This window comes from Carcharhinus amblyrhynchos, chromosome 17 (assembly GCF_965287045.1).
Source record: "Carcharhinus amblyrhynchos chromosome 17, sCarAmb.v2.hapA, whole genome shotgun sequence".
NCBI classification, from domain to species: Eukaryota; Metazoa; Chordata; class Chondrichthyes; order Carcharhiniformes; family Carcharhinidae; genus Carcharhinus; species Carcharhinus amblyrhynchos.
In genome coordinates this window covers 47,849,577-47,874,406 of record NC_137340.1, presented here as the reverse complement: position 1 = coordinate 47,874,406, position 24,830 = coordinate 47,849,577, and the positions used below count along the sequence as shown (strand labels likewise).

Genomic DNA, 24,830 nt, shown 5'->3' with positions numbered 1-24,830 from the left:
TTTGGTGGGAATGTCAACCGCCACCCCATGAGAGGTGGAAGGGTTTGAAGAGGGAATGTAGTAAAATTTCAGAAGTCTGAAACTCATCCACCCAATGCACACTCTGCTCAAGAGGCAAGTCAGTTATTTAAATAGATTTGAACAAGTTGCAATAACTTTATGAAAACAAACCATTGTTACAGCATTTGGGAACGTTATGAAACTTAACCTAGAAAGGCATGTGAAATAATTTGCCAGCGCTCATCTTCAAAAGGCAGTAAAGTAGCCAAGTTAAACCCTTTTTAGTCTTTATACCTGCAATAAGATATATATCTTAACGGTTATTAATCTTAGTCATCATTTCACTTTGATGGAAATAATAAATGGTTCACAACTTTATTAAGTTAGATAATTAACTAATTTTTTACACATTCTTATTTTCTCTGTTCCTATTTCCAACCATCAATGAACACAGCTGCGAAGTTTAAATCGATTCACTTTGAAGCCAACTCTTGTTTCATTGAAATTACGAGGTAAGCTACAAGGTTTGAAAAAGCAGCCTAATGAATATCTCTGAAATAGTAAATAAGGCAAAGTAATTGCAAGTTCAAACAGTTGCCAATTATGTAGCTTAATTCCTCGTAAATTAGAACATAGAAAGGCCATCTGGCCTCTTGAGCCTGTTCAGCCATTCAATAAGATCATGGTTCATTTGATTCTCAGCTTCAACTCCGCTTTCCTGCCTGCTCCCCATGAATCTCAATCCCCTATATTCCCATCTCAGCCACTCAAATCACTACCCAAACTGAAAACCGTTTCCACAATGTATAAATTTAAGCTTGATTTTGAGCGGAGTTTTTTTATTAACGCTAGTGTATCACGACAGAACTACAGACAAATTAGATCCGAGATAAAAATTTTTATCACAGTCCCCATGTTAATTAAGAACTATTTTTGAATGAAAAGCACTTCCAGGCATTTTTTATTTTTAAATAGATTGTTCGTCTTTTTCACCATGTTTCCAAAAAACATGCTAAAAGCAAACTAAATTGAGGAATGGCATTTCAGGTGTTTAGCATTGTTGTATTTTCCAAAAATTAGGAAACAAGTATACAAATGAAAATATGAAACTGAGGCAGTGCTTGTCTTGATGTTCACACCCAAATTATCAGTTAATCTTAAATATGTTGTATAAAGATTACCTTATATGATGCACACATTGCCATAAATAAGCAAAATTATCAGTATTTAAATTCAGTCGAATGGAATGAGGTAAAGAACACAAAAAAATCTGAAATCAAAATCTTGAACATAAGGAACATTTCTAAGTTTAATGTGTGTTCAATTTGAATCATAGAATCCTACAATGCATAAGGAGGCCACCTGACCTGACGAGTCTGCGCCAACCACAACCCCACCCATCCCCACGCATTTACCCTAGCTAGTCTCCTGACACTAAGAGGCAACTTAGCATGGCCAATCCACCTAACCTGCGTATCTTTGAACTGTGGGAGGAAACAGGAGCACCTGGAGGAAACCCAAGTCGACACAGGGAGAATGTGCAGACTCCACACAGTGACCCAAACCAGGTCCCTGGCAATGTGAGGCAGCAGTGCTAATCACTCTGCCACTGTGCCGCTCTTTGGCAACACAAAAATATAACAAGGAAAACAAAATGTCCCTGTGAGACACTGATTTAAAAAATATGAAAATGTTATTTTGTGTTTCATTTAACCACGCCTACGCAGTGTCATGCCAATATCTATTCAGTTCAACTTTAACGCTTTCAGAGAAGTATGTAGTGTAACATAAGCCAAGAAGTTAGCTCCACATAATACTGCAATCTGATGAAAATACTTTTCTACTTTCTGCAAGTGAAGACTAACTTTATTTTGTTAGAAGGAAACATTTAGGAAATACTCTTGGCCCCTACAGTTTTTGCCAGTAGCTAAGAGATATGCCATGAAAGTTTAGCTTTTGGAACACTTCAGAATAACATTTACACCAGCGTTATGCTTTTGATTATTGTATTCAAATTAAAGTTATAAAAATGCAATTCATACCCATTAAAACACAGGTTACTTAGTGTAAAAAATACACTTCGAAGTTTTGAAATAAATCAGAGCAGCAAAACAGTAATAGAAACTTGAAACAAAAGCATGCTGTAAAAGCACAGCAGTGGCCAGCATTTAAAATTCATTTTTCAAATGGAGATCCTTCATGTGAACGGAAAGGTCACCAACAACACTTCAATTATTCCCCAGCTATAAAGTCCATGTTCTAGCTTCTCTCCATTTCTCTAATGACAAGTTCTAAGAACCACCAACTTTTCAGGGCAATTATGGATGGGCAACAAATCCCTTGAAACTAAAAGCCTTTTCCTTATTCACATTATCAAAACTCGTTACAATCTTAAAAATCTCCATTTGGCTTCTTCTGCTGCAAAGGAAATAATCTGAGTATCCCAAAGATTCACCTCTTGAGTCAATTCCTGTCATTACCCAAATGAAATTATACCGTGGGCTTTTAATGATTTTTATTTTTGCCTGTAGTGACATCAGAAAGGCTATTTATTGCCCAATCTGAAAAGAATTTTTAGTGAAACGGTGTTATCATAGAAATCCTACAATGCAGAAGGAAGGTGGCCATTTGGCCCACTGAATCTGCACTGAGAACAATCCCACCGAGGTCTTATCATATTATCAATATTAATATCGCACCCCGCCAGTCCCTCTAACCTACGTGTCCTGGGACACTAAGGAGAAATTTAGCATGGCCAATGTACCTAACCAGCACATCAGATTGTGGGAGGAAACCAGAGTACCCGGAAGAAACCCACGCAGATACGGGGAGAACGTGCAAACTCCACATAGACAGTGACCCAAGCTGGAAATTGAACCTAGGTCCCTGGAGCTGTGAGGTAGCAGTGCTAACTGCTGAGCTGCCCAGTTAGTGGGTGGTCTGCAATGTAATTTTTTTTTGTACAGCTGAGTAGTTTCTCGGGCATTAAACATTAATCTCATAGGATTAGAGCTGCAGCCAACCATATATAGTTTAGCGGAAATCATTATCGCATGAAACTTGCATAATGCAGGTATTCGTGGAAAGTATATGTGTCTAGGCCAAACACAAGTGTAAGAAGTGTCTCCAGCTTGATTCTTCAGAGTTTGAAGATACCAAGTTTCATTTTTCCATAGAATATATTGCATAGAAACAGGCCACTCAGTCCCAGTAGTCCATTTTAGTGTTTATGTTCCACTGAATCCTCTTCCTATCCTTCCCCATCTAGCCCCATCAGCATAACCTTTCTCCCTATGTTTAATCTAACTTTCCCTTAAATGCATCTATACTGTTCTCCTTAACTACTTCCTATGGTAGCAAATTCCACATTTTCATCACTGAAAGAAGTTTCCTCTGAATTCCCTACCAGATTTCTTGTGACTATTTTATGTGGATGGCATCTAGTTTTACTCTTTCTCACAAGTGGAAACTCTGTCTAATTTATCATAACCTTTCATAATTTTGTTGATCTCCATTGAGTCATTCCTCAAGCTCTCTCTTTTCAAGGGAAAGGAAACCCAGCCTATTCTTCCTTTTGTAACAGTCAACCTCCTAGTTTTGTCTTGTCTCTCGATTAATTTAGATCTAACCACTCTGAACAAGGGGTTTTGTCCTGAGTTTATTTCTGCCATTTTACTATCAATATCAGTGATAAATGATCCAATTTTCATTCCGACTTTGTGTCTGCAAAATATTTTACTATTCCAGGTTCCTTGATAATTTAGTTGTTACTTTTTGCCTTTGTAATTTTTTTGATTTCTCTCATCCCATCATATTCCCTCGGTCTTGCTTTCCTCTGCTGTATCACATGTTCCTTTCTCAGTTTTCCAACTATTAGCATGTACCTTTATTTATCCATCGTATCTCATTGCTTAATTTATTTTAGCAGAATTCTTTTTTGTCTCTGATGAATTTCCACGTGTTGTTCTACATGACTGTTTGCAAAACTGTTGTCCACTTCATTTTCCCCAAGTTCTATTCTAAGTCATTGAAAACCAGTTTTCTCCAATCTTAGCACTCGTTTTATCATGTTTATTTTCTTCTCAATTATCATCTTAAAGCATATTATATCATGGTCACCATTCTCTGATCTACTCTGATTCAATTCCCATTTTCAGATTCAGTAGTGAATTCTCCCTTTGGTTGGATTTTTACATATTGCGTTAGAAAAGGAGTTCTGTACATGGTGTTGGAATTCCATCCCCTTCTAACTCATTAATTTCAGGTTAGTTGAAATCCGCCAAGATTATTGTACGTTATTATCTCTCCAGCTTATTTCCATATATTTTCCTCCACCTGCCTTCCAATGTTAGGTGTTTTGTAGCTATTCTTATTAAAATCTCTCATCTCTTTAGATATGGATTCTACTTTTCTCTTAATGATGTTACTTTATCTTACAGAATCTACTTTTCTCCTAATGATGTTACTTTATCTTAAGGATGAAAAGCAACTTGACCATATGAAATTGCAAAGCATTTCATTCTGCAACAACCTTGCATTATGTACCTATTGAAACATAACTTACTTAGTGCAAAAAAATGCAGTTCAAAATTTTGAAATAAATCAGAGCAGCAAAACAGAAATAGAAACTTGAAACAAAAGCATGCTGTAAAAGTGGCACAGTGCACCATGGTTTAGTACTGTGGCCTCATAGCGCCAGGAACCTAGGTTTGATACCGACCTCGAATGACTGTGTGAAGTTTGCATGTTCTCCTAGTGTCTACGTGGGTTTCCTCCAGGTGCTCTGGTTTCCTCCCACACTCCAAACATGTGTGGGTTACGTTGATTGGCCATGCTAAATTGTTCCTTCATGTCTGGGGGACTAGCAAGGGTAATTAAGGATTACCAGGATAAGGTCTGGATGAGTTTGTGGTCAATGCTGACTCCATGAGCTGCGTAGCCTCCTTCTGCACTACTGGGATTCTATAATTCCATAACTTCTTTCCTATTTCTGCCACCCCATGACAGGGGAAAAGTAAGGAGGCGAGGATGACAGTCAATGACTGCTGGCAGGAAAGGAAGACATGACTGTAGGTAGTGGAGGATATTCTGAGATATCTATTGCTATTCAATGGGCATTCAGTTCTGGTTAACTCTAACTCACATGAGGAGATCAACATCAGGCAGGGAATTCAGTACAGCATAGATAAGGGGAGGAAAGATGAGAAAAGGTCTGTTAACTGCAGGAGCATAATACCTTTAAACAGATATTATGGTAGATGGGATGGACATAAAGGTCAGAATTTTCTGATTTTTTTCCCTAGATTAGCCATGTTTTTTTTGAATGGCAGACAAGCTTGCAGGGCCTATACTTGTTATGTCTTTATGTTCATATGAACATGCATAGGACAATGAACAGGCCATCCGCCCCCTCAAACCTGTTCTGGCATTCAGTAAGATCGCAGCTGACTTGATTGTAAACCAGTACTAGCAGAAGATCTGGTAATATCATTCCTAACACGGTCACAAAAGAATTGTTAATGTTGCTCCAAAAGTGATACAAGAACTGGTAACAGAAGTTTAGGATTCATGTTGACAGTGAACAATAAGGTGTGGATCTCCTGAAGAAGGTATCAGCAGTTTAGCAGAATCTTAAAAAGAAAACTTAAAGATAATTTCCAATGTCTACACTGGCTAGTACAGGAACAGCCAAATCAGGATTTTTTTTGTGTGGGCGGCGGGGGGGAGTTGACGAATCGTAGCTGAGAACGGAAGTATTCAGATTCATATGCTATTGGGTTGTATGAACTGTCTTGACGCAACAGCACGTATCTAAACAGAAATGGTTCTAACATCTTCAAGGATGGAGAGTAACTAGGATTGTGGGAGATGGTTTTAATTAACACTAGAATAGAAGGAAATCAAGAGGATAGGAGAAAATAAAGTTTACATGTATAAGAGGTAAAAGATTGTGTTCAAAAAACACTGAAAGAAATTATGAAGGAAGGTAATGAAATACAGCAGCTTGCATAAGGATGTACCAGGGTATTTTACAGTCAATGAATTACTACTGAAATGTGTCACTGTTTAGTAAGCAATTGCAGCAGTAAATTTACAGATAGCGAGGTCCAATAAATAATGAGTTAACAACCAGATTTGTTCTGTCACTGTTGAGGGATAAATGTTGGTTAGAACACAAGAATCTTTGAATAATGCCATGGGATTCTTTTAACGCCTATCTGTGCAGGCAGACAAATGGCTCATCCTGATGGGACCTGCCCCAGGCACTATTGCATAGAAATGGCAGCACAGATTATGTGTACAATTCCAGAATTCAGCAATTGTATATTAATTGCTGTAGTTCATCAAAATGGACAATAATTGGGTATAAAAGTTTATGGCTGATTAGAAAGAAAGGGGGAAGGGAATTAATTAGATATAATATCATAGCACGAGATTAGAAAGGTTTAATTAGTGACCAAGAAGCATGCCTTTGGGTTGAGCCCAGGAATATGTGATTAGTCACACCATGAAAGCAATAGAGAAAGCAGATATTGATAATGGATCAAATGTTCATAAAATGATGTAGCTCAAAAGAAAGTCATTCAGCCCAGTGTGCTGGTGGTGGTTCTTTGAAAGAGCCATCCATTTAGTTCCAATGTACTCAATCTTTTTCAATATCTCTTGAAAATTCTAGTTTTCATGAACATATACTTCTGAAAATTACTACTGAATCCACTTCTACCTCTCTTTCAGCCAATATATTCCAGGTCTCACAACATTGTGTGAAAGAAATTTTTTCTCACATTGCCTAATTCTTTTGTCAAATATTTTAAGTCTACGTTCTTTGGTTATTACTCCTTCTGCCATGGAAGCAGTTTCTCCTCAATTTGCTCTATCAAAACTATCCATAATTTTGAGTGCCTGTATCAAAACACATCTTGAGAAGAACATACAAATTAGGAGAAATTCTGCAAGTGAAAACATTCTTTCAGCATTCACTCTGTCACATTTCAATGAGGTCACCTTTCATTCCTCTAAACTCCAACTGACACAGGCCCAACCTGTCCTGCTTTCCCACATAAGATAACCCCAACTTCCCAGGAATCAATCAAGTGAAGACAGATGCAAATTGAATAGATCCGTTCAATTCATCATTCATTTCTTTACTTTCTATTATTAATTCCCCTAACTCTATCTGCAGGATCAACCCTCACTGTAGGTACTCTTTCCTTTCTAGATATATGTAGAAAAGTTTACTATATTTATATATTTATATTTCTTGTTCACTTTCTCTGATTTCTCCCTCATTCTTCTTTTAGTTATTCATTGCTTCTTTTTATGTTCAGTCTAGAAACTGTATGCCTTTTCTTTCAGTTTGTTGCCATCGTTAGCCATAGTGGGTGCATCCTTTTTTTCTCAATGGGATGTATCCGAAATGCTGAGTGTCATGCAATATTTCCTTAAATCTTTGCCACTTCATCTCTACTGGCTTATCCTTTAACCTAATTTTCCAGTTCACTTTGGCCAGCACTGTCTTCATTATTGCCCTTATTTAAGTTTAAAACTAGTTTTGACCCACTCTTCTCTCCTCCAAACTGAATGTGAAATTCAATCATGTTATGATCATTGCTATTTAGGAGTACATTAATTCTGAGGTCAGAAATTAATCCACACATTACCAGATCCAGAATAGCCTCCTCTCTCATTGGCTGTAGAATATGCTGCTCTAAGAAACAAAAACGCTCCATGAAGCTATTTTCCAATCTGTGTTTGCCAATTCAATTCATCGAATTGCCCATGATTAGCACTGTAAATTTGTCACAAGCCCCCATTATTTCTTTCTGTATACCTCATCCTATAGTGTGGTTACCATTAGGGTGAATGGGGGAATATAAACTACTCCAACCAGTGGCTTCCTAATTTTACTACTTATATCCACCCAAGCATTCTACAAGATGGTCTTCAGATCTACAATCATCCCCCTCCAATATACTATCAACATTAATTAAAAGAATTACCCCTTCACCTCTTCCTAGCTTCCTGTCCTTTTGAAATGTCATGTAATCTTGAATGAGCAGGTTCCAGCCATTGTCATCATGTAGCTACACCTCAGTAACAGCCATCAGATCACAGATTTTATTTGCATTTGAGCTCTCAATTCATTTGTTTTGTTATGAATGCTACGTGCATTTAGATATGGTGCCTCCGGTTCAGCACTTTTACTATTTTTGCAACCTGTGGTCTTATCTGCAGGCTCACTCCTAAGTTTGTATGATCTGTCCTTTCCTGCCATCCGCTGATTGTCATTTCCCTTGTTGCTACCTTGCTCTCTATTTATCACATTTTTCCACACTTGATCCTTTGCCACCACTACTCAGTTTAAATCCCTCCGGACTCACTAGAGCATTGGTCCCCGCACAGTTCAGGTGAAGACCATCCCAATGGTAGTGCTATCATTTTCCTAAGGTGCCCGTGCCCCATGAATCAAAACCCATTTCTCCCACACTCTTTGAACCAGACATTTAACTCTAATCTGATTTCTCCTTCGCAAATATGATTATGTTTCAGGTAATAACCCAGAGATTATTACCTTTGTGATTCTGCTTTTTAGTTTAGCGTCCAGCTGCTAATACTCACCAAGCAAAAATTCTTTGCTTGTCCCATTATATTGTTGGTACCATGTAGGCCACAATCACTGGATTTTCGTTCCCACTCAACTTCCATTTCACAAAATCATAGAATTTGCAGAAGAAGCCCTTTGGACCATCAAATCTGCACCGGCATGCAAGAAATGCCTGAACTCCCACCTACTCCAATTTACCATACCCTTGAATGTTATGACATGCCAGGTGCTCATCCGGGTACTTTTTAAAGGATGTGAGGCAACCTGCCACTACCACTTTCCCAGGCAGCGCATTCCAGATCCTCATCACCCTCTGAATAAAAAAGTTTTCCTCACACCTGCCCCAAATCTCCTCCCTCTAATCTGGACCTTATGACCCCTTGTGACTGATCTACACTTAATTTGCTCCCTATCCACGCTGTCCCTGTTTCTCATAACCTTGTACACCTCAATCAGGTCTTCTCTGTTCCAATAAGAACAATAAGTTGTCTCACAACACCAGGTTAAAGGACTTTAACCTGGTGTTGTGAGACTTCTTACTGTGTTCACCCCAGTCCAACGCCAGCATCTCCAGATCATGGCCAACAAAAACAACCCATGCCTACCCAACCTCTCTTCATAAATGTTCTATTCAGGCAGCATCCTGGTGAATCTCTTCTGCACCCCGTCCAGTGCAATCTATAATATGGCGACCAGAACTGCACACAGTATTCGAGCTGTGGCCTCACCAAAGTTCTATTCCCTGCTTTTGTAAACTCTGCTTTGATTGATAAAGACAAGTGCCCCATATGCCTTTTTCACCACCCTACAAAGATGCCCTCCCATCTTCAGGGATCAATGGACAAACATGTCAACATCCCTTTGTTGCACAGAACTCCCTAATATCCTGCTGTTGGTTGAATACTTCTTTGTCAAATTACTCCTTCCAAAGTGTAGCACCTCACGCATTTCAGGGTTAAATTCCATCTGCCACTTATCTGTCCATTTGACCATTCTGTCTATATCTCACTGTAGCCTAAGACACTCAGCCTCACTGTTAATCACCTGGCCAATCTTTGTGTCACCAGTGAACTTACTAATCCTACCCCCACAAATGGTCATCTATGTTGCTTATATAAATGACAAATAATAGGGGACTTGACACAGATCCCTGATCTGGTGTTAAAAGAATCCCATGGCATTATTCAAAGAACACAGATCACTGGACACTAGCTTCCAGTTACTAAAGCTGCCATCTCCCTCTCTCCTACAACTCAGCCAATTTTGAATCCACTTTATCAAATTGTCCTATATCTCATGTGTATCTACCTTCTTTAAAAATCTCCCATCTGAGATCTTGTCAAAGGCTTTGCTGAAACCCATATAAACTACGTCAACTGCACAACCCTCATCTACACATCTGGGTTACATGTCAAAAAAAAATCAAATTTGTTACGCATGACCTCCCTCTGATAAAGTCATGCTGAGTATCACTGATCAAGCCTTGCCTGGCCAAGTGGAGATAGATGCTCTCCTTCAGAAGTTTCTCCAATAGTTCCTTTACTACCGACATGAGACTCACTTGTCTGTAGTTCACTGGTTTATCACTACAATTCTGCCTAAATAGCCCTGAGCAGGTGTCCCAAACCCTGGCATCTTTTATGATCTTCTCTGTTCTCCACTCTCTCCATGTAATTGAAATCCTTCATCTCCAGTACCATTACAATAAATCTCTTCTGCACCCTCTCTAAAGCATGACATACTTCCAAAAGTGTAGTAACCATAATTGCACATATTACTTCAGCTTGGACATAAATTTTTAAATAAATGTTTAACATAACATTTTTGTTTTTCAATTCCATTCTTCTACTTAAAAATCAGCCTTCTCAACTTTTCCTAACAATTTCAACGATTAACGTTCATACATCCCAGATTTCTGTTGCTGCACCCTCTCGAAAATTCTATCATTTTTCACCTGTTTGTCCTGCCACTCAAAATCTACGCATTTCCCACTTCTCTGTAAAATTTCATCTGCCATGTGTCTATTCATTTTACCTCCTGGAATCTATCTTCCTCATTTTTCATTTTATTTCTGAGTTTCACAGTTTTGCAAACCAGTCTTGGGGAACACCACTGTAGACTGCCCTCCAGTTTGAAAAACAACCCTTCCCCATGACTCTGCTTTCTGTCCCTTGGGCAATTCCGTATCCATGCTACCACTGTCCTGTTAATCTCACGGGCTTTATATTTACTTACAAGTTCTGATTTAACATGAGCAAAATCTTTCAGAAAATATTTCTGGATACAAGAAAGATTAAATGCATATAGCAAAGTGTAGCAGACTTAGGAGGAACAAGTAGGCATTGGATCTATGGTTCCTAAAACTTCCCCAAGTCATGCCTGGATTTGTTGCAGACTAACTGATAGCAATTGATTGATATAATTACTAATGTCTGCTACTTTTGCATAATGCAGCTATTATGGACCTTGACAATTTTCAATCAGTTCCTTTGTGCCCACTATGGGTATAAGTTGCTGCACAATGTACGGGAAATGGAGGACAACATTTATAGACAAATTAATGTGTAATTGCAGATGTTAAATATCTAAAGTAGGCTGGGATGTGGAAAATATTCATACAGAAGTGAGGGGCTGCTTTTTATGCAGAATATTTGGGACTGTTTTATCAGTCAGTATGTTTTAAAAAAGACTCCTTGAACTGCTTTCAAGTTATGTCATAGAATCACAGAATCCCAACAGGGCAGAAGGAAGCCTTTGAGCCCATCGAAGCTGCACCAAAACAATCCCACCCAGGCTACATTCCCGTAACCCCATGTATTTTAGGCTGATTGGTGTCAATAAATTGTCTCTAAATTGGATCTCCCTTAATCTGGAGCACATATAATTCCCTAAATTTTCACCCCTTTATTGTGGAGTCCACTACAGGTAGACAAAAGTCGTAGGTAGAAGAAAGGCTTGAATAAGGCACTCACTGAGTGTTGAAATGGGCGGCATGGGCTTGTAGGGCCAAAGGGCCTGTTTCCTGTGCTGTGCTGTTCTTTGTTCTTATTACCTCGCTAGTCCCCCCATCACTAAGGAGCAATTTAGCATGGTCAATGAAGCTAATCCAAACATCTTTGGAAGGTGGAAGGAAATCAGAGCAACCAAAGGAAACCCACACAGACACATGGAGAACATGCAAACTCCACCCAAACAATGACCTGAGGCCGGAATTGAATCCAGGTCCTTGGCAGTGAGGCACAGTGCCACAAGAACAAATAGGAGAATACAGTATAATTAGGTACAGTGCATGAACAGGAAAAATGGCATACCAGAATATGAAGGGCAAGTATATGTGAATGAAGAAAAAATATAGCATGATCAAAATGAAATCTTGTCCACATTAAATGGAAGGCCAAGTTGGCAAAAAGAACTTACAATGGGAAATATCTAAATAGGAAATGGAAATCATGCTTACTCAAGTTTCAAAAAAGGGAGCATATTAAAAAGGAACATAAAAATAATTGCACTTAGAGAAGATTATAAACACAAAAGTCAAATGAATAAGATATATAGGATAGTTCTAAAAAAACACATTATTTTTGTAAGAAATTTAGCATAAAACTTAGCAGCAGAGTAGAAGTAGAGATAGAGCTCAAGGTTCCCTCCAACTCACCCAACTGGCAGGAACACAAAGTTTCCACACAGGCCACACACAGCTACCGTGAAGGCACTATTGCACAAAAAAGTGCCAGCACACTTAAATATCTTGCCTGCGCACTCCAAACAAAGTTAAAAGTAAAAGGGGAGGTAGAGCAACAAACAAAAAAACGAATGCGAAGCAAGGGAATGGCAGAAATACCGAGTACTTTGCCTCCATTTTCAGAGAAACAGATATTGAGTTTTAAAGCCACCAGACTTTGAAGAGCAATTAGTAGCAGTTACCATTTAAGAATTGCATCAGGTAAAGATTCACTAATTAATCCTGTCCTATACAACTGAGATTGCATATCCCAATACATTTACTTGCCACCTCATCCAAAACACAGAAGACATGAAAATTCAGATAGAAAAATTGGGAGAAAAGAATTCTACTCCACTCAATCCAGGCAATCAAAACATCCCAGGAGTTCTTGCTTGAAAGAATTTAATGAACTAATGTTTGGCATACAAGACGGCAACCTATTCAGAGCTGTCTTTTTCTCAAGGAAAAGAAGCATCTCTTAACTGCTCACCTAGATCTGGGCTTATACAACATAAAATGTGATCCTTGGTCGCCCCTAAATTGGAATGAATTGTCAACTTGAACAATCCTTATCCTCAATCAGATCATTACCAGGTCCACACTTCTGATGGTGCGCAGTCCTGACTGTTTAAGCCTACTATGATCATTCATAACATGATAGTGTCGTATTAGGAAGAAGTCTTATAATCCTCCTCTGCACCCTTTTCAAAGCCTCAATATCATCCACCATATGAAGTGATCACAAGTGGAAACTATTTCAAGTGAGACTTGACCGAGGTTTTGTACAAGGGCAAAAATAGTGTGCCTTATATTACACAATTGTCCTATTTGCTCTACCTATCGCTTCATGCCCTTGCTCTTGTACCTTTAGAGAGCTATGCACTAGAAGCCCCATGTCTCTTTCTTCCTCCACTTTCTTTAATGCTTTTCCTGTAGGGTGTATGAATATTGAGCATTCACTTGTCCCATGCATACCACTGCATTTATCCTAATTAAACATCATTCCCCAATCATGAGCCCAAACTTCCCCATCACATTTAAAATCAAACTGAAGGAGTCGAACATTGCTTTACAGTCCTAGCACTCATACAGACTGCACAAACACAAAAGATAACTGGAGTAGACCATCATACCCATAGAACCTGCTCTGTCATTCAATATGATCAAGGCTGATCTTAGACTTTAACTCCATTTTCCCATCTGCTTCCCATATTCCTGAATTCCCAGAGACACCAAAAAACCTGTCCATCCCAGCCTTGAATATATTCAGTGACAGAACATCCACAACCCCTGGGAGTAGTGAATTCCAAAGATTCACAACCCTATAAGTGAAAAAACTTGCCTCGTCTCAGTCCTAAGTGATCAGACCCTTATCCTGAAACTGTGCATCCTTGTTATTGATTTCTCACTCAACGCAAACAGCTGTCAAGCTCCTTCATAAAGCTCACTATTTTATGAGATCACTTTTCATTCTTCTAAACTCAAGAATATAGACCCACTTTATTTAGCCTCTCATCACAGGACAACACCCCCATTCAGGAACCTTGCATTTAGTGCAAGTATATTCTTCCTTAACTATGGAGATCAAAATTGCATACAGTAGAACATAGAACATTACAGCACAGTACAGGCCCTTCGGCCCTCCATGTTGTGCCAACCAGTGGAACCAATCTAATGACCCTCTAACCTAAACTATTCCAATGTTATCTATATGCCTGCCCACTGACCATTTGAACGCCCTTAAAGTTGGCAAGTCCACAGCTGCTGCAGGCAGGGCATTCCACGCCCTTACTACTCTCTGAATAAAGAACCTACCTCTGACATCCATCCTATAATTATCACCCCTCAATTTAAAGCTGTGTCCCCTCATGTTAGCCATCACCATCCGAGGAAAAAGGCTATCACTATCCACCCTATCTAACCCTCTGATCATCTTGTATGCCTCAATTAGGTCACCTCTCAACCTTCTTCTTTCCAACGAAAACAACCTCAAGTCCCTCAGCCTTTCCTCATAAGACCTTCCCACCATACCAGGCAACATCCTGGTAAACCTCCTCTGCACCCTTTCCAATGCCTCCACATCCTTCTTATAATGCGGCGACCAGAACTATACGCAATACTCCAAGTGTGGCTGCACCAGAGTTTTGTACAGTTGCAACATGACCTCACGGCTCCGAAATTCAATCCCTCTACCAATAAAAGCTAACACACCGTCCGCCTTCTTAACAACCTTATCAAACTGGGTGACAACTTTCAGGGATCTATACACATGTACACTGAGATCTCTCTGCTCGTCGACACTACCAAGAGTCCTTCCATTAGCCCTATACTCTGTACTCCTCTTACTCTTACCAAAGTGAATCACCTCACAGTTTTCTGCATTAAACCCCATTTGCCATCTCTCGGCCCAGCTCTGCAGCTTCTCTCTGTCCCTCTGCAAACTGTAAAATCCATCCTCACTGTCTACAACTCCTCCGACTTTGGTGTCGTCAGCAAATTTACTAACCCATCCTTCTACACCCTCATCTAGGTCATTTATAAAAATGACAAACAACAGTGGCCCCAAAACAGATCCCTGAGGTACACCACTTGTAACTGAACTCCAGATTGAATATTTCTCATCAACCACCACCCTCTGTCTTCCATCTGCTAGCCAATGCCTGATCCAAACTGCTAAATCACCCTCAATCCCATGCATCTGCATTTTCTGCAGTAGCCTACCATGGGGAACCTTATCAAACGCTTTGCTAAAATCCATATACACCACGTCAACTGCCTTACCCTTATCCACCTCTTTGGTCACCTTTTCAAAAAACTCGATAAGGTTTGTGAGCTACGACCTACCCTTCACAAAACCATGTTGGCTATCCCTAATTAATTTATTTCTCTCTAGATCATTATAAATCCTATCCCTTATAATTCTTTCCAAAACTTTGCTGACAACAGAAGTAAGTATTCCAGGCGTGGTCACACAAAGCCCTGTACTGTTGTAGCAAGATTTCCTTATTCTTGTACCTGAATCCCCTTGCAATAAAGAACAACATGCCAATTGTTTTCCTAATTGCTTGCTGTATTGTCACTTTAATTGTAGGAAGGAACCTTCCCAAAAAGCAACTTATAAAAGTTTCACGCCTTCTAAAAAATATTCTTTTTTTTCTATTCTTATGACCAATGCAAACAACCTCACACTTCCCCAGATTATACCCCACCTGCTACCCATTTCCCACTCACTTACCCTGTCTGAATCCCTTGCAGCTTTTTTGTTTCTTCTTCTCAGCTTGCATCCCCTCCTAGCTTTGAATTGTCAGCAAACCTAGGTACATTACTCTCTCGTTTGTCATTAAATAATTTAAACAGCTGAGATCCCAGCACTGATCCTTGAGGTACAATATGAGGCACAGCCTACCAACTTGAAAACATGCTATTATCCCTACGCTCTGTTTCCCATTAAATAATCAAGTCTTTACCTATGCTTATCTTGTGCATTAACATTTGTGTGGCACCTTATCAAATGCCTTAATTTCACACTCATAGCCCCATGTTACTCCCTATTTCTGGCATTTAACTTGTGTCTTCTACTGTGAAGACAGTGGCAATTACTCTAATTTTCTCATTCCCTTTGATGACTTATCATGTTTCTGCCTACAGTGGACATCTGATGGATGTTTACTTTAGCCTTTTTATATATTTGTAGAAGTTCACAATCCGATATTCCTGGTTAATTTACTCTCATCCTTTTTTTTTCCCATTTGAACAAATTTATGGTGGCCCTTTGCAGGCTTCGAAAGCTGCAAAGTATTCTTTATACAACTATGACTGTGTAGCCAAATTCCCATCCAATTCAATTTTCAAGTTTGCTGATGACACATCGTGATGGGTCGGATCTCAAAAATGATGTGACAGAGTACAGGAATGAGATACAGAATCTGGTGTGGCAACAATAATCTCTTCCTCAATATCAACAAAACAAAGGAGATTGTCATCGGCTTCAGGAAGTGTAAAGGAGAACATGCCCCCGTCTACATCAACGGGGGCAAAGTAAAAAGGGTCGAGAGCTTCAAGTTTTTAGGTGTCCAGATCACCAACAACATGGTCCCCCCCAATGCCGACACTATAGTTAAGAAAGCCCACCAATGCCTCTAATTTCTCAGAAGACTAAGGAAATTTGGCATATCAGCTATGACTCTCACCAATTTTTACAGATGCACTATAGAAAGCATTCCTTCTGATTGTATCATAGCTTGGTGTGGCTCCTGCTCTGCCCAAGACCACAAGGAATTACAAAAGGTTGTGAATATAGCCCAATCCATCACACAAACCAGCCACCCATCCATTGACTCCATCTACATTTTCCATAATTAAGGAACCAACACGCCCCAGACATTCTCTCTTCCACCTTCTTACATCAGGAAAAAGATACCAAAGTCTGAGGTCACGTTCCATCTGACTCAAGAACAGCTTCTTCCCTGCTGCCATCAGATTTTTGAATGGACTTACCTTGCATTAAGTTGATCTTTCTCTACACCCTAGCTATGAATGTAACACTACATTCTGCAGTCTCTCATTTCCTTCTCTATGGATGGTATGCTTTGTCTGCATAGCGCATGCGGGAAACAATACTTTTCACCATATATTAGTACATATGACAATAATAAATCAAATCAAATCACATACTTCATATTCCTTGCAACATTATCGGTGTCTTTTAATCTAACATTATCCTTAACCTTAAGTCAAGGATGGGTCATCCAGTTTGTTTTCAATAAAATGTATTTTCGTACTGAGAGAAAAGACACACTGTCAAAGCTTTCTGTCTTGCACTGATCACAGCAATTTGCAATTACACCAAATTGTAAAGGGAAAACAATTTAAACCACATTAGAAGAACCTATTGATTGGTTGGCAAGTGGACTCCTGAGTTGTAGAGGTATTGCAATGGAGAATGCCTCCGTTAACTGCCTAGATTTGTCTGAATTCAATGCAAACAGTTTGACTCTGATTGATTTGTCAAGGCATTTCCCTGGGGAACAAAGCATGGAATGGCTGTCACAAAAAGGCACGTGTGTACATGCTCCTTCCATTTGCAAAGGACAAGAACCTGTATATTAATAAACATAGCTTCTAGCACACAAATGAGCCACACTGGGAGCTCAATGATAATTTTAAGAATTACACAGACAACTAAATTAAGAGTGTTCAATCTGCATGGTTTGAGTTTAAACAAATCTCAGTAGATAACTGTCAGTTGACAGTTTGGTATTCTTGCGAACTGTCCTGCTGAGGTCCAGTCAAAAAGCTTTAACAATGTTATAACTTAGCTGATGTTAACGCTGAACAAGCCAGATCTCAGATTGAAATCGATCTAGACTGATCAAGTTGCATTTTCTATATTGTAGAAATAAGGAGGGAAAGCTACTGAATAAATAAAAGGACTCCAGAGATAACTTCTACAATTTGAAGAACCAAAATGTTTATTGAAAGAAAAAGATAAAACTTAAACAGGCAAGATAAACGATTGTTAGAATGAATTCTTACAAAATAACCCCCAAAATGCTTCAAAAGTACACAATACTTTTGGCAATGGGCCTTATAGATCCTTAGCCATAAAGGTCTTATTGAAGGTCTCACTGACTCATTGAAGGTCTTATGAGGACAGGCTGAGGGACTTGAGGTTATTTTCATCAGAGAGAAGAAGGTTACGAGGTGACCTAATTGAGGCATACAAGATGATCAAAGGATTGGATAGGGTGGACAGTAAGAGCCTTTTACCTCGGATGATGATGGCTAACACAAGGGGACATAGCTTTAAATTAAGGGGTGGTAATTATAGGACGGATGTCAGAGGTAGGTTCTTTATTCAGAGGGTAGTACGGTCGTGGAATGCCCTGCCTGCAGCAGTTGTGGACTCGCCAACTTTAAGGGCATTCAAATGGTCAATGGGCAGGCATATGGATAACATTGGAATAGTTTAGGTTAGAGGGTCATTAGATTGGTTCCACTGGTCGGTGCAACATCGAGGGCCAAAGGGCCTGTACTGCGCTGTAATGTTCTACGTTCTATAAAATCCAGGAAATTTTACCCCAACTGAGAAATTGCTTTCACTTTAAACAGAAATACAATCCGCGATTTCCCAGAACTAATCAAAACATTTCATTTTCCTATTTCACCTCTGATTTCAAATCAATAAAATTTTAAAACAACTGCCTGTTTGTTCACAAATCTCACGTAAGATGTAAGTGTTCATCATTGCCTTCGAGACTGCTTTAGAAATGCAACAGCTACAAATCAATTTCAAAACACATCCCCAGATGCAAATTTCAGATCTACTGTTTCCTTGTAAGCTAAGAGCCAGCAAAAGCCTCAGTACAAAATGCAAAATAATATTACCTTTAGTCTTTCATCTCTTAGATTCTACAGACAATATGACTCCTACGACCCCCACCTCCCCCGCCCCACACCATTGATTAACCCTGGACACACTGACACAAATATAAAAATATATGCATATCATCACAACAGCATGTCTTTTTTCAAGGCTCAAGTTCTGCACTACTAAATGAATATACTTTTGTTGAATATTTTGAATTATTTCTTTAAGTATGTCCCACTGTTTATTTACGCCCATATATTTAGTCTATTGACCGAATCAACCTTCGGCAGCTCTTCCCTCATTCCTATGCAATTGGTTTTAAGTTTAAGATTCTTAATAGTGATTGGAGTATGTTGTTTTCAAAGTTAATGTTGAATTCAATTGCATCATGATCATTATTTCCCAGTGGGTCTTTTACTATAATATTACTATTTAACCCTATCTCATTTGTGCAATACTAGATCTAAATTTTAGCTTCATCCTAGTTGGTTGTATGTTGATCCAGAAAACTGACAAAAGCATTCTACAAACTCATTTTGAGTGACCAATTTGATTGGTTCAATCAACATAAAAACTAAAATCCTCCACAGCTATTACATTGCACTTGTTACAAGCTCCAATAATTTGTTTAATGCTCAGTCTACCTTCATTCCATCTGCAAATATGCAGATCATGGTCCTAACATCTACATCCAGATCATTACAGGTTTCAAAACAAATTGTATTCAAAACATTATTCAAACTTGAGATAGACAATTCATGGGCATCTGATTGTTTGCATCTGAAGATCCTTGGAGAAACCAACGAAAATGAAAATCACAACTATAACATTTCAATGTCCTGAAACTGAAAATGTTTTGAAGATAGAAAGGTAACATATGTAAATTCTCCACTTTGAAAAAAGTCCGAAAATTAATTTCCTTTAGTTCATTTTGCTAGAATCTACAATAGGGTGGAATTATTAAGCACTTGAAGAGACACCGGTTAATCAGGGCCAGCCTGAATTTCTAAGAGACAGGTCATGCTTGGCAAACCTTGAAGAATTTTTAGAAGTTAAAAGAATGGATAAAGACAAAGCATTAGTTAATCCTCACATGGATTTTTTGTTTAAATGCACTGAAAAATACATCACACACAGAACTTAAGGTGAATATAATAGCACATGGAACTAACTAAAGTGGCTGAGGCCACCTCAAGATTGGGAGGGGATGGGGGGGATAAGTGCAAAAGAATGTTTCAAGGACTGGAAAAATATGGTATAGGTTTCACAGTGACCTACCTTTAGACGCTCTTACTTAGTACGTACATAAATAATCCCGAGTTAGGACTTGTAAAAGCAAAAATATTTGTTGATAACATCAAATTAGAGGTATGGTTAAATTGTGATGACGAAAGTTGATGGCTATTCATTCAGAGGGCAGAGAATGGTCAGTGTTGGGAACAAATTGCCAGAGCAGTAGTAAAAGCGGGCATAATTTTGGCTTCTATAAAGCATGTAAACAGCTGCATGGGTAAGATGGGGATAGAGGGATATGGGCCAAACGTGGGCAATTTGGATGATTAATGGTAAAAGCTGGGCAACATGGACAAGTTTGGCCAAAGGACCTATTTCCATACTGTAAACCTCTGACTCTACAGAATCTACACAAATGTATTTTAATGTTTAATATTTACAAAAATGAAGCATTGCATTTTCAAATGAAATATATTGTAAATGATAGGAACTTAAAGCAAGGATGCAGACATACAGATTGTAAAGGTTGGTAGCATAAGTAAATAAGACTAAGAAATAAATAAATAGAATCTGCTGTTTTGATGCTTTTTTACTTTATGCTATTTAATGAGGTTAAAATTGAATTTAGTGTGCTAGATCTTAGCTACACAGCAAGAGAAGGAATGGAAAATTGCAGCATTTGCTCACTCAGATGCCACCAAAGGTGAAGAGTGACTGGAGATTTTTTTTTCCCATTAAACTTGATGCAAGTCTTCAAAAATACTGAGAATTGTGAAAAGGTAAACAGTGACAAAATGCTTCCGCCAGTTGGCATAAGGACTTAAATTTAAAATCATAAAGATAGGTTGATAGGTTGATCATATTAGGTTACAAAACCATTGAACGAAAGATGGTTAGGAAGTGAAACTATCTAAGCACTGTTAGAGACCGTGAAAGGGAATTTAGATAATATTTGAACAAGAGGAACACAAAGAATCGGAAAGCAGATGACAGCATAAGACCAGGTGGCAGCTGCAAAGAAACTACTGCATAGATTCATGACCGAAACAAGTCATTTATTTTTAAGGCCACTAAATAAATACGTAGATCAGTTTTTGTTTTGTTTCATTTCCCAGGGTCTTTTGGGGAATGAGAATTTGGGTGGAAGAGACATGGGGAGAAAAGAGTGGGAAAGAGTCGTGTATCATTTGGCAGTTGCTAAAGTTCTCAGTACAATTCACTAGCACCTTTTAGTGGGAGCCAGCAGCAGAAAGTGGACTCAAATCTCCAAGTACAACTTGTTCAGATAGCAAATGTCCCATGGTTACTTTGTTCATGATTGTTACAGTTAGTACCCTTGCACAAATGGTAGCTCAACACTTGAAATAAGTTCAGTGTAACTTTATCAATTGCAGTACATTCTTTTATTGCTGACTAAAGAGACATATGGCAAGGTCCAGTGGATGGCAATGCTTGTCAAGGTCTTGGTAGCTTCCCAGGATATGACCTTAAGTGACTACAATATGTGCAGTGAAGTGCCTTTGTGCCTGCAGTTCACAGCACTTATGCATCAAGACCAGTTAAACTTTGCTGAAATCTAATCTTTAAAGTACATCTGGTATCCTGTGTCTGATTATGTTGCAAGTAGAACTTCCAGCAATTATCTTTCTTGCCTTCCATTACTTTGTTCTCATTCATGGAAGGCCAGGTCTTGCTCCCAAAAGATATGTTATCTGTTTTCATGTGGGATGTTATGGAATAGAAGATGTATTTCCCCTTGCACACATATGGAGAAACTATGCTTAATACAACAATTTGTATTATAGCATCTTTAACATAGCAAAATATCTTCAATTTTTATCTCAATTGGTTTACCAACAACCAACCCAGAAGTGATATGAGATCAAACAACCGAGTGAAGGAGAGTTCTAAGAACCACTAATCCATAGTCTGCTTTTTCTTCTCAAGCACGCTATGCATGTAATTTTTCAAATTTTATATATACTGCAACCCAAAATGTGATTTTCTGAAAAGATATCTAATTTTCATTTGTGTGAAGTAATGCTAACAGCTTCCACTATTGCCTAGGGAGCCTAATCCATTGGCCATTCACTTACAGGAACAGGACCAAACTAGACATCTTATTAAGTCTCTTCCAGTGCATTCTGGAGAGAACAGCAGGCTGCTGGAGGGATAGGAATTTTTGGAAGAAGTGTAAATTCTCCTGTTGTGCAAGGGGGACTCTGAACAAATAGGCATATTGGGCCATAGAGGATTTACAGCATCAGAGCAGGCTATGTAATTTTACATAACTGGCTAGATAAACATACCTCAGCTTTAATGGAGCAGATTTACAGACAGCATATTCCTGGAAGAAACCTATTGTATTGTAAAAAGAGGCCCATCGGGTCAGAGGCATTTTCTGCAGGTTACCAGGTACACTGAAATATTAGGGCCTTGTGCCATCATATTGTACAGATAGCAGTCTTGAAATGCCAAAAGTTGAAGGAGCACATGCATAGTGACAAACACGTACACACTTGCACGCCAATCTCAGTGTCAGTAAGTGACAACATACCATGCAGCTCAGGATTTTTACAATGAACTGAGGTGTTCTGACCTTGGAAGCTGCATGTGGCAAGGCATTCAATCGTATTTTGCATTTTGAAGATTTGCCCCACTGAGGTATGCATATGCATTAGGTGCAATAAAATAGCTGCAAGTTTGTGTGAGGGCCCAAAAAGGCAAGCAATAAGTATGGAACAGGCAATATTTTGTGCCATGCAGTTTTGGGCCATCTACCCGATATATGGTACTGTCGGGTAGTCTTACCTTCGCCATATTTCTTTAAGTGTGCCATCTTCTTGCGCATCTGTTCCCAGGATTTGCAGACAGTGTATGCAGCGTTGAGCCTGGTCACCAGCTGCTGCCAAAAATGGTACACCACTGTCGTCTGGGGAGGCTGCCCTGAAGTGTCAAAAAGGGGAACCATATCATACATCCATTTTTCCAGCATCAAACAGTGGGTTGGGTGCTGTATCACTCCATTATTTGCCCACAGAATATGTTTTGTGCCATGCTACTTGATTTCCTTACACATAATTTTTGATTCAAATCTACTTTCTATTCTTCATATCATCCCCAAAAAACTAAAACATAAAGCCTGAAATAATATTTGTCCCCGTATGCAATATGATGCTTCCAAGTGCATCCATTTCTTTAAATCAGACTTGCCAGTCATACTTTTCACATTGCCCTTTAGCCTAGCTTCCTATACAAGGCCAAAAGATGGCCAGGCAACTATAAATTAAGAGTCAATTGAGCTAACCACAAAAAAATAGTCAGCTCACTGGACAACAGGCTAATTTTGTCCAGCAGTTGGTCAGAAAAGTATAACCTCAAGCCCAAAGTGGAAAAATGATCCTACAAACTACCCTTTAAGTAAAGATTACCAATCTCTCAGGCACAGTGGCTATGCCGGGGGCAAGACACTTTCAAGTTTTTGCAAAATTATAAATGTATCACTTTTTCACAGATAATTAAAAACATGTTCAAGAAAGACACTCGCCAGTTACTGCTCAAAGTCAAAGAATATAAGTCCACAAAACCCAACACACTTATCCATTGTTTCATATAAAAATATTGCCACAATAATTTTGGACTGAATTTTGTAAAGATATGACAATAATCAACATAGCACTGCAAAAGAATAGAATTTCAAATTTGTTTCACAACCTTTGCTTTAAATGTTATTTATTCAAACTTTCTTCAGCTCACTTAAAACCTCCTTCAAAATCAAATGTGCCTGAGTAAATAAGCAGCACACGATCAATTAAAATCACTGGCATGATGCAAGAGAGAGCAATTTGTCATAGCAGGTCATATTAGACCATATGAAATGTCAGAATAAGATTGAGTTATTAGACAAGTCACACCTTTCAACTCATCTCGAATTCAAGGGAGCATTAATGAGCAATTTTAAATAATCTTGCAAGAGAGAAAATCTATCCAGCAGTTTAAATTGGATTCTATAAAAAGATTGTACATGGGATTTAATGGGATTGAGGGTTATGGATAGGCCTGGTAGGTAGGGATATGATCAGCGCAACTTGTGGGCCGAAGGGCCTGTTTGTGCTGTAGTGTTCTATGTTCTATATCCACAGGTCATTTCAAGCGCCTGTTTTGCTTTTCAGTCATGTAAAGCTTATTTTGGCAATTATAAAATTATAGTTTGAAAATAGAAATGAACAATGGTAAGATATTCCATTGGGTCATTTAATTTAATATGATTCAAATTAGTCAATGCTATTTGTTCAGCTTGTTCAGCTCCCTATTGTAAGTGCACTTCATTGGTATTGCACTCAAAGATAAGTGGCTGCAATCTGTTCAACAGTTGAACAACTTTGCTAATGGGAGAAAACTGGCATTTAATTCAGAACTTTTCAAGTTTCAAAAATAGCAGTACTTTTACTTTTTTAACTAAATAGTTATGCAACTTGGACAGGATACATTCACCAATTGTGTTTAAATATTTGACATCTACACAACCTTTTGAACTACACAACTACAAATATTTGTCTCCATGTCTTCTACAGATACTGTGCTTATAAAGAGTTGGCTATTCACTCCATTTCAGCCTGTTCAATCATTCAACGGCTGATCTGCGTCTTGACTTTACCTACTATTGATACCCTCACCAATGAAAAATCTATCAATCTTAGTTTTAGAATTTTCAACTGACATAGCCTAAACATTTTTGGGCAAATAAGGTCGAGATTTCAACCAACCTATATGCAAAGAAAGCTACTGACAGAAATGAGGTGTTTTCAGTGCCAGAAATGAACGATGGATCAGCCCTTCCTTACTGGGTACAAAGCTTAATAGATTAATAGTATGACAAAAGATGTAAATGTCAGCTT

The 24,830-nt window shown here is 38.6% G+C and overlaps 1 protein-coding gene across 2 annotated transcripts in view; it reads right to left on the bottom strand.

Moving 5' to 3' along the window:
• LOC145354499 (metal transporter CNNM2-like) overlaps positions 1–24,830 on the bottom strand; it is a 281,922-nt gene that overhangs the window by 111,290 nt on the left and 145,802 nt on the right. Inside the window, exon 2 of one of the 2 annotated variants that reach the window (XM_080205921.1) lies at positions 22,744–22,878. The exons of the other annotated variant lie outside the window; for it this stretch is intronic. Within the exon in view, the coding sequence (XP_080062047.1) occupies positions 22,744–22,878 (135 nt within the window). The remainder of the gene's footprint in view (positions 1–22,743; positions 22,879–24,830) is intronic. 2 annotated transcript variants of the gene reach the window in all.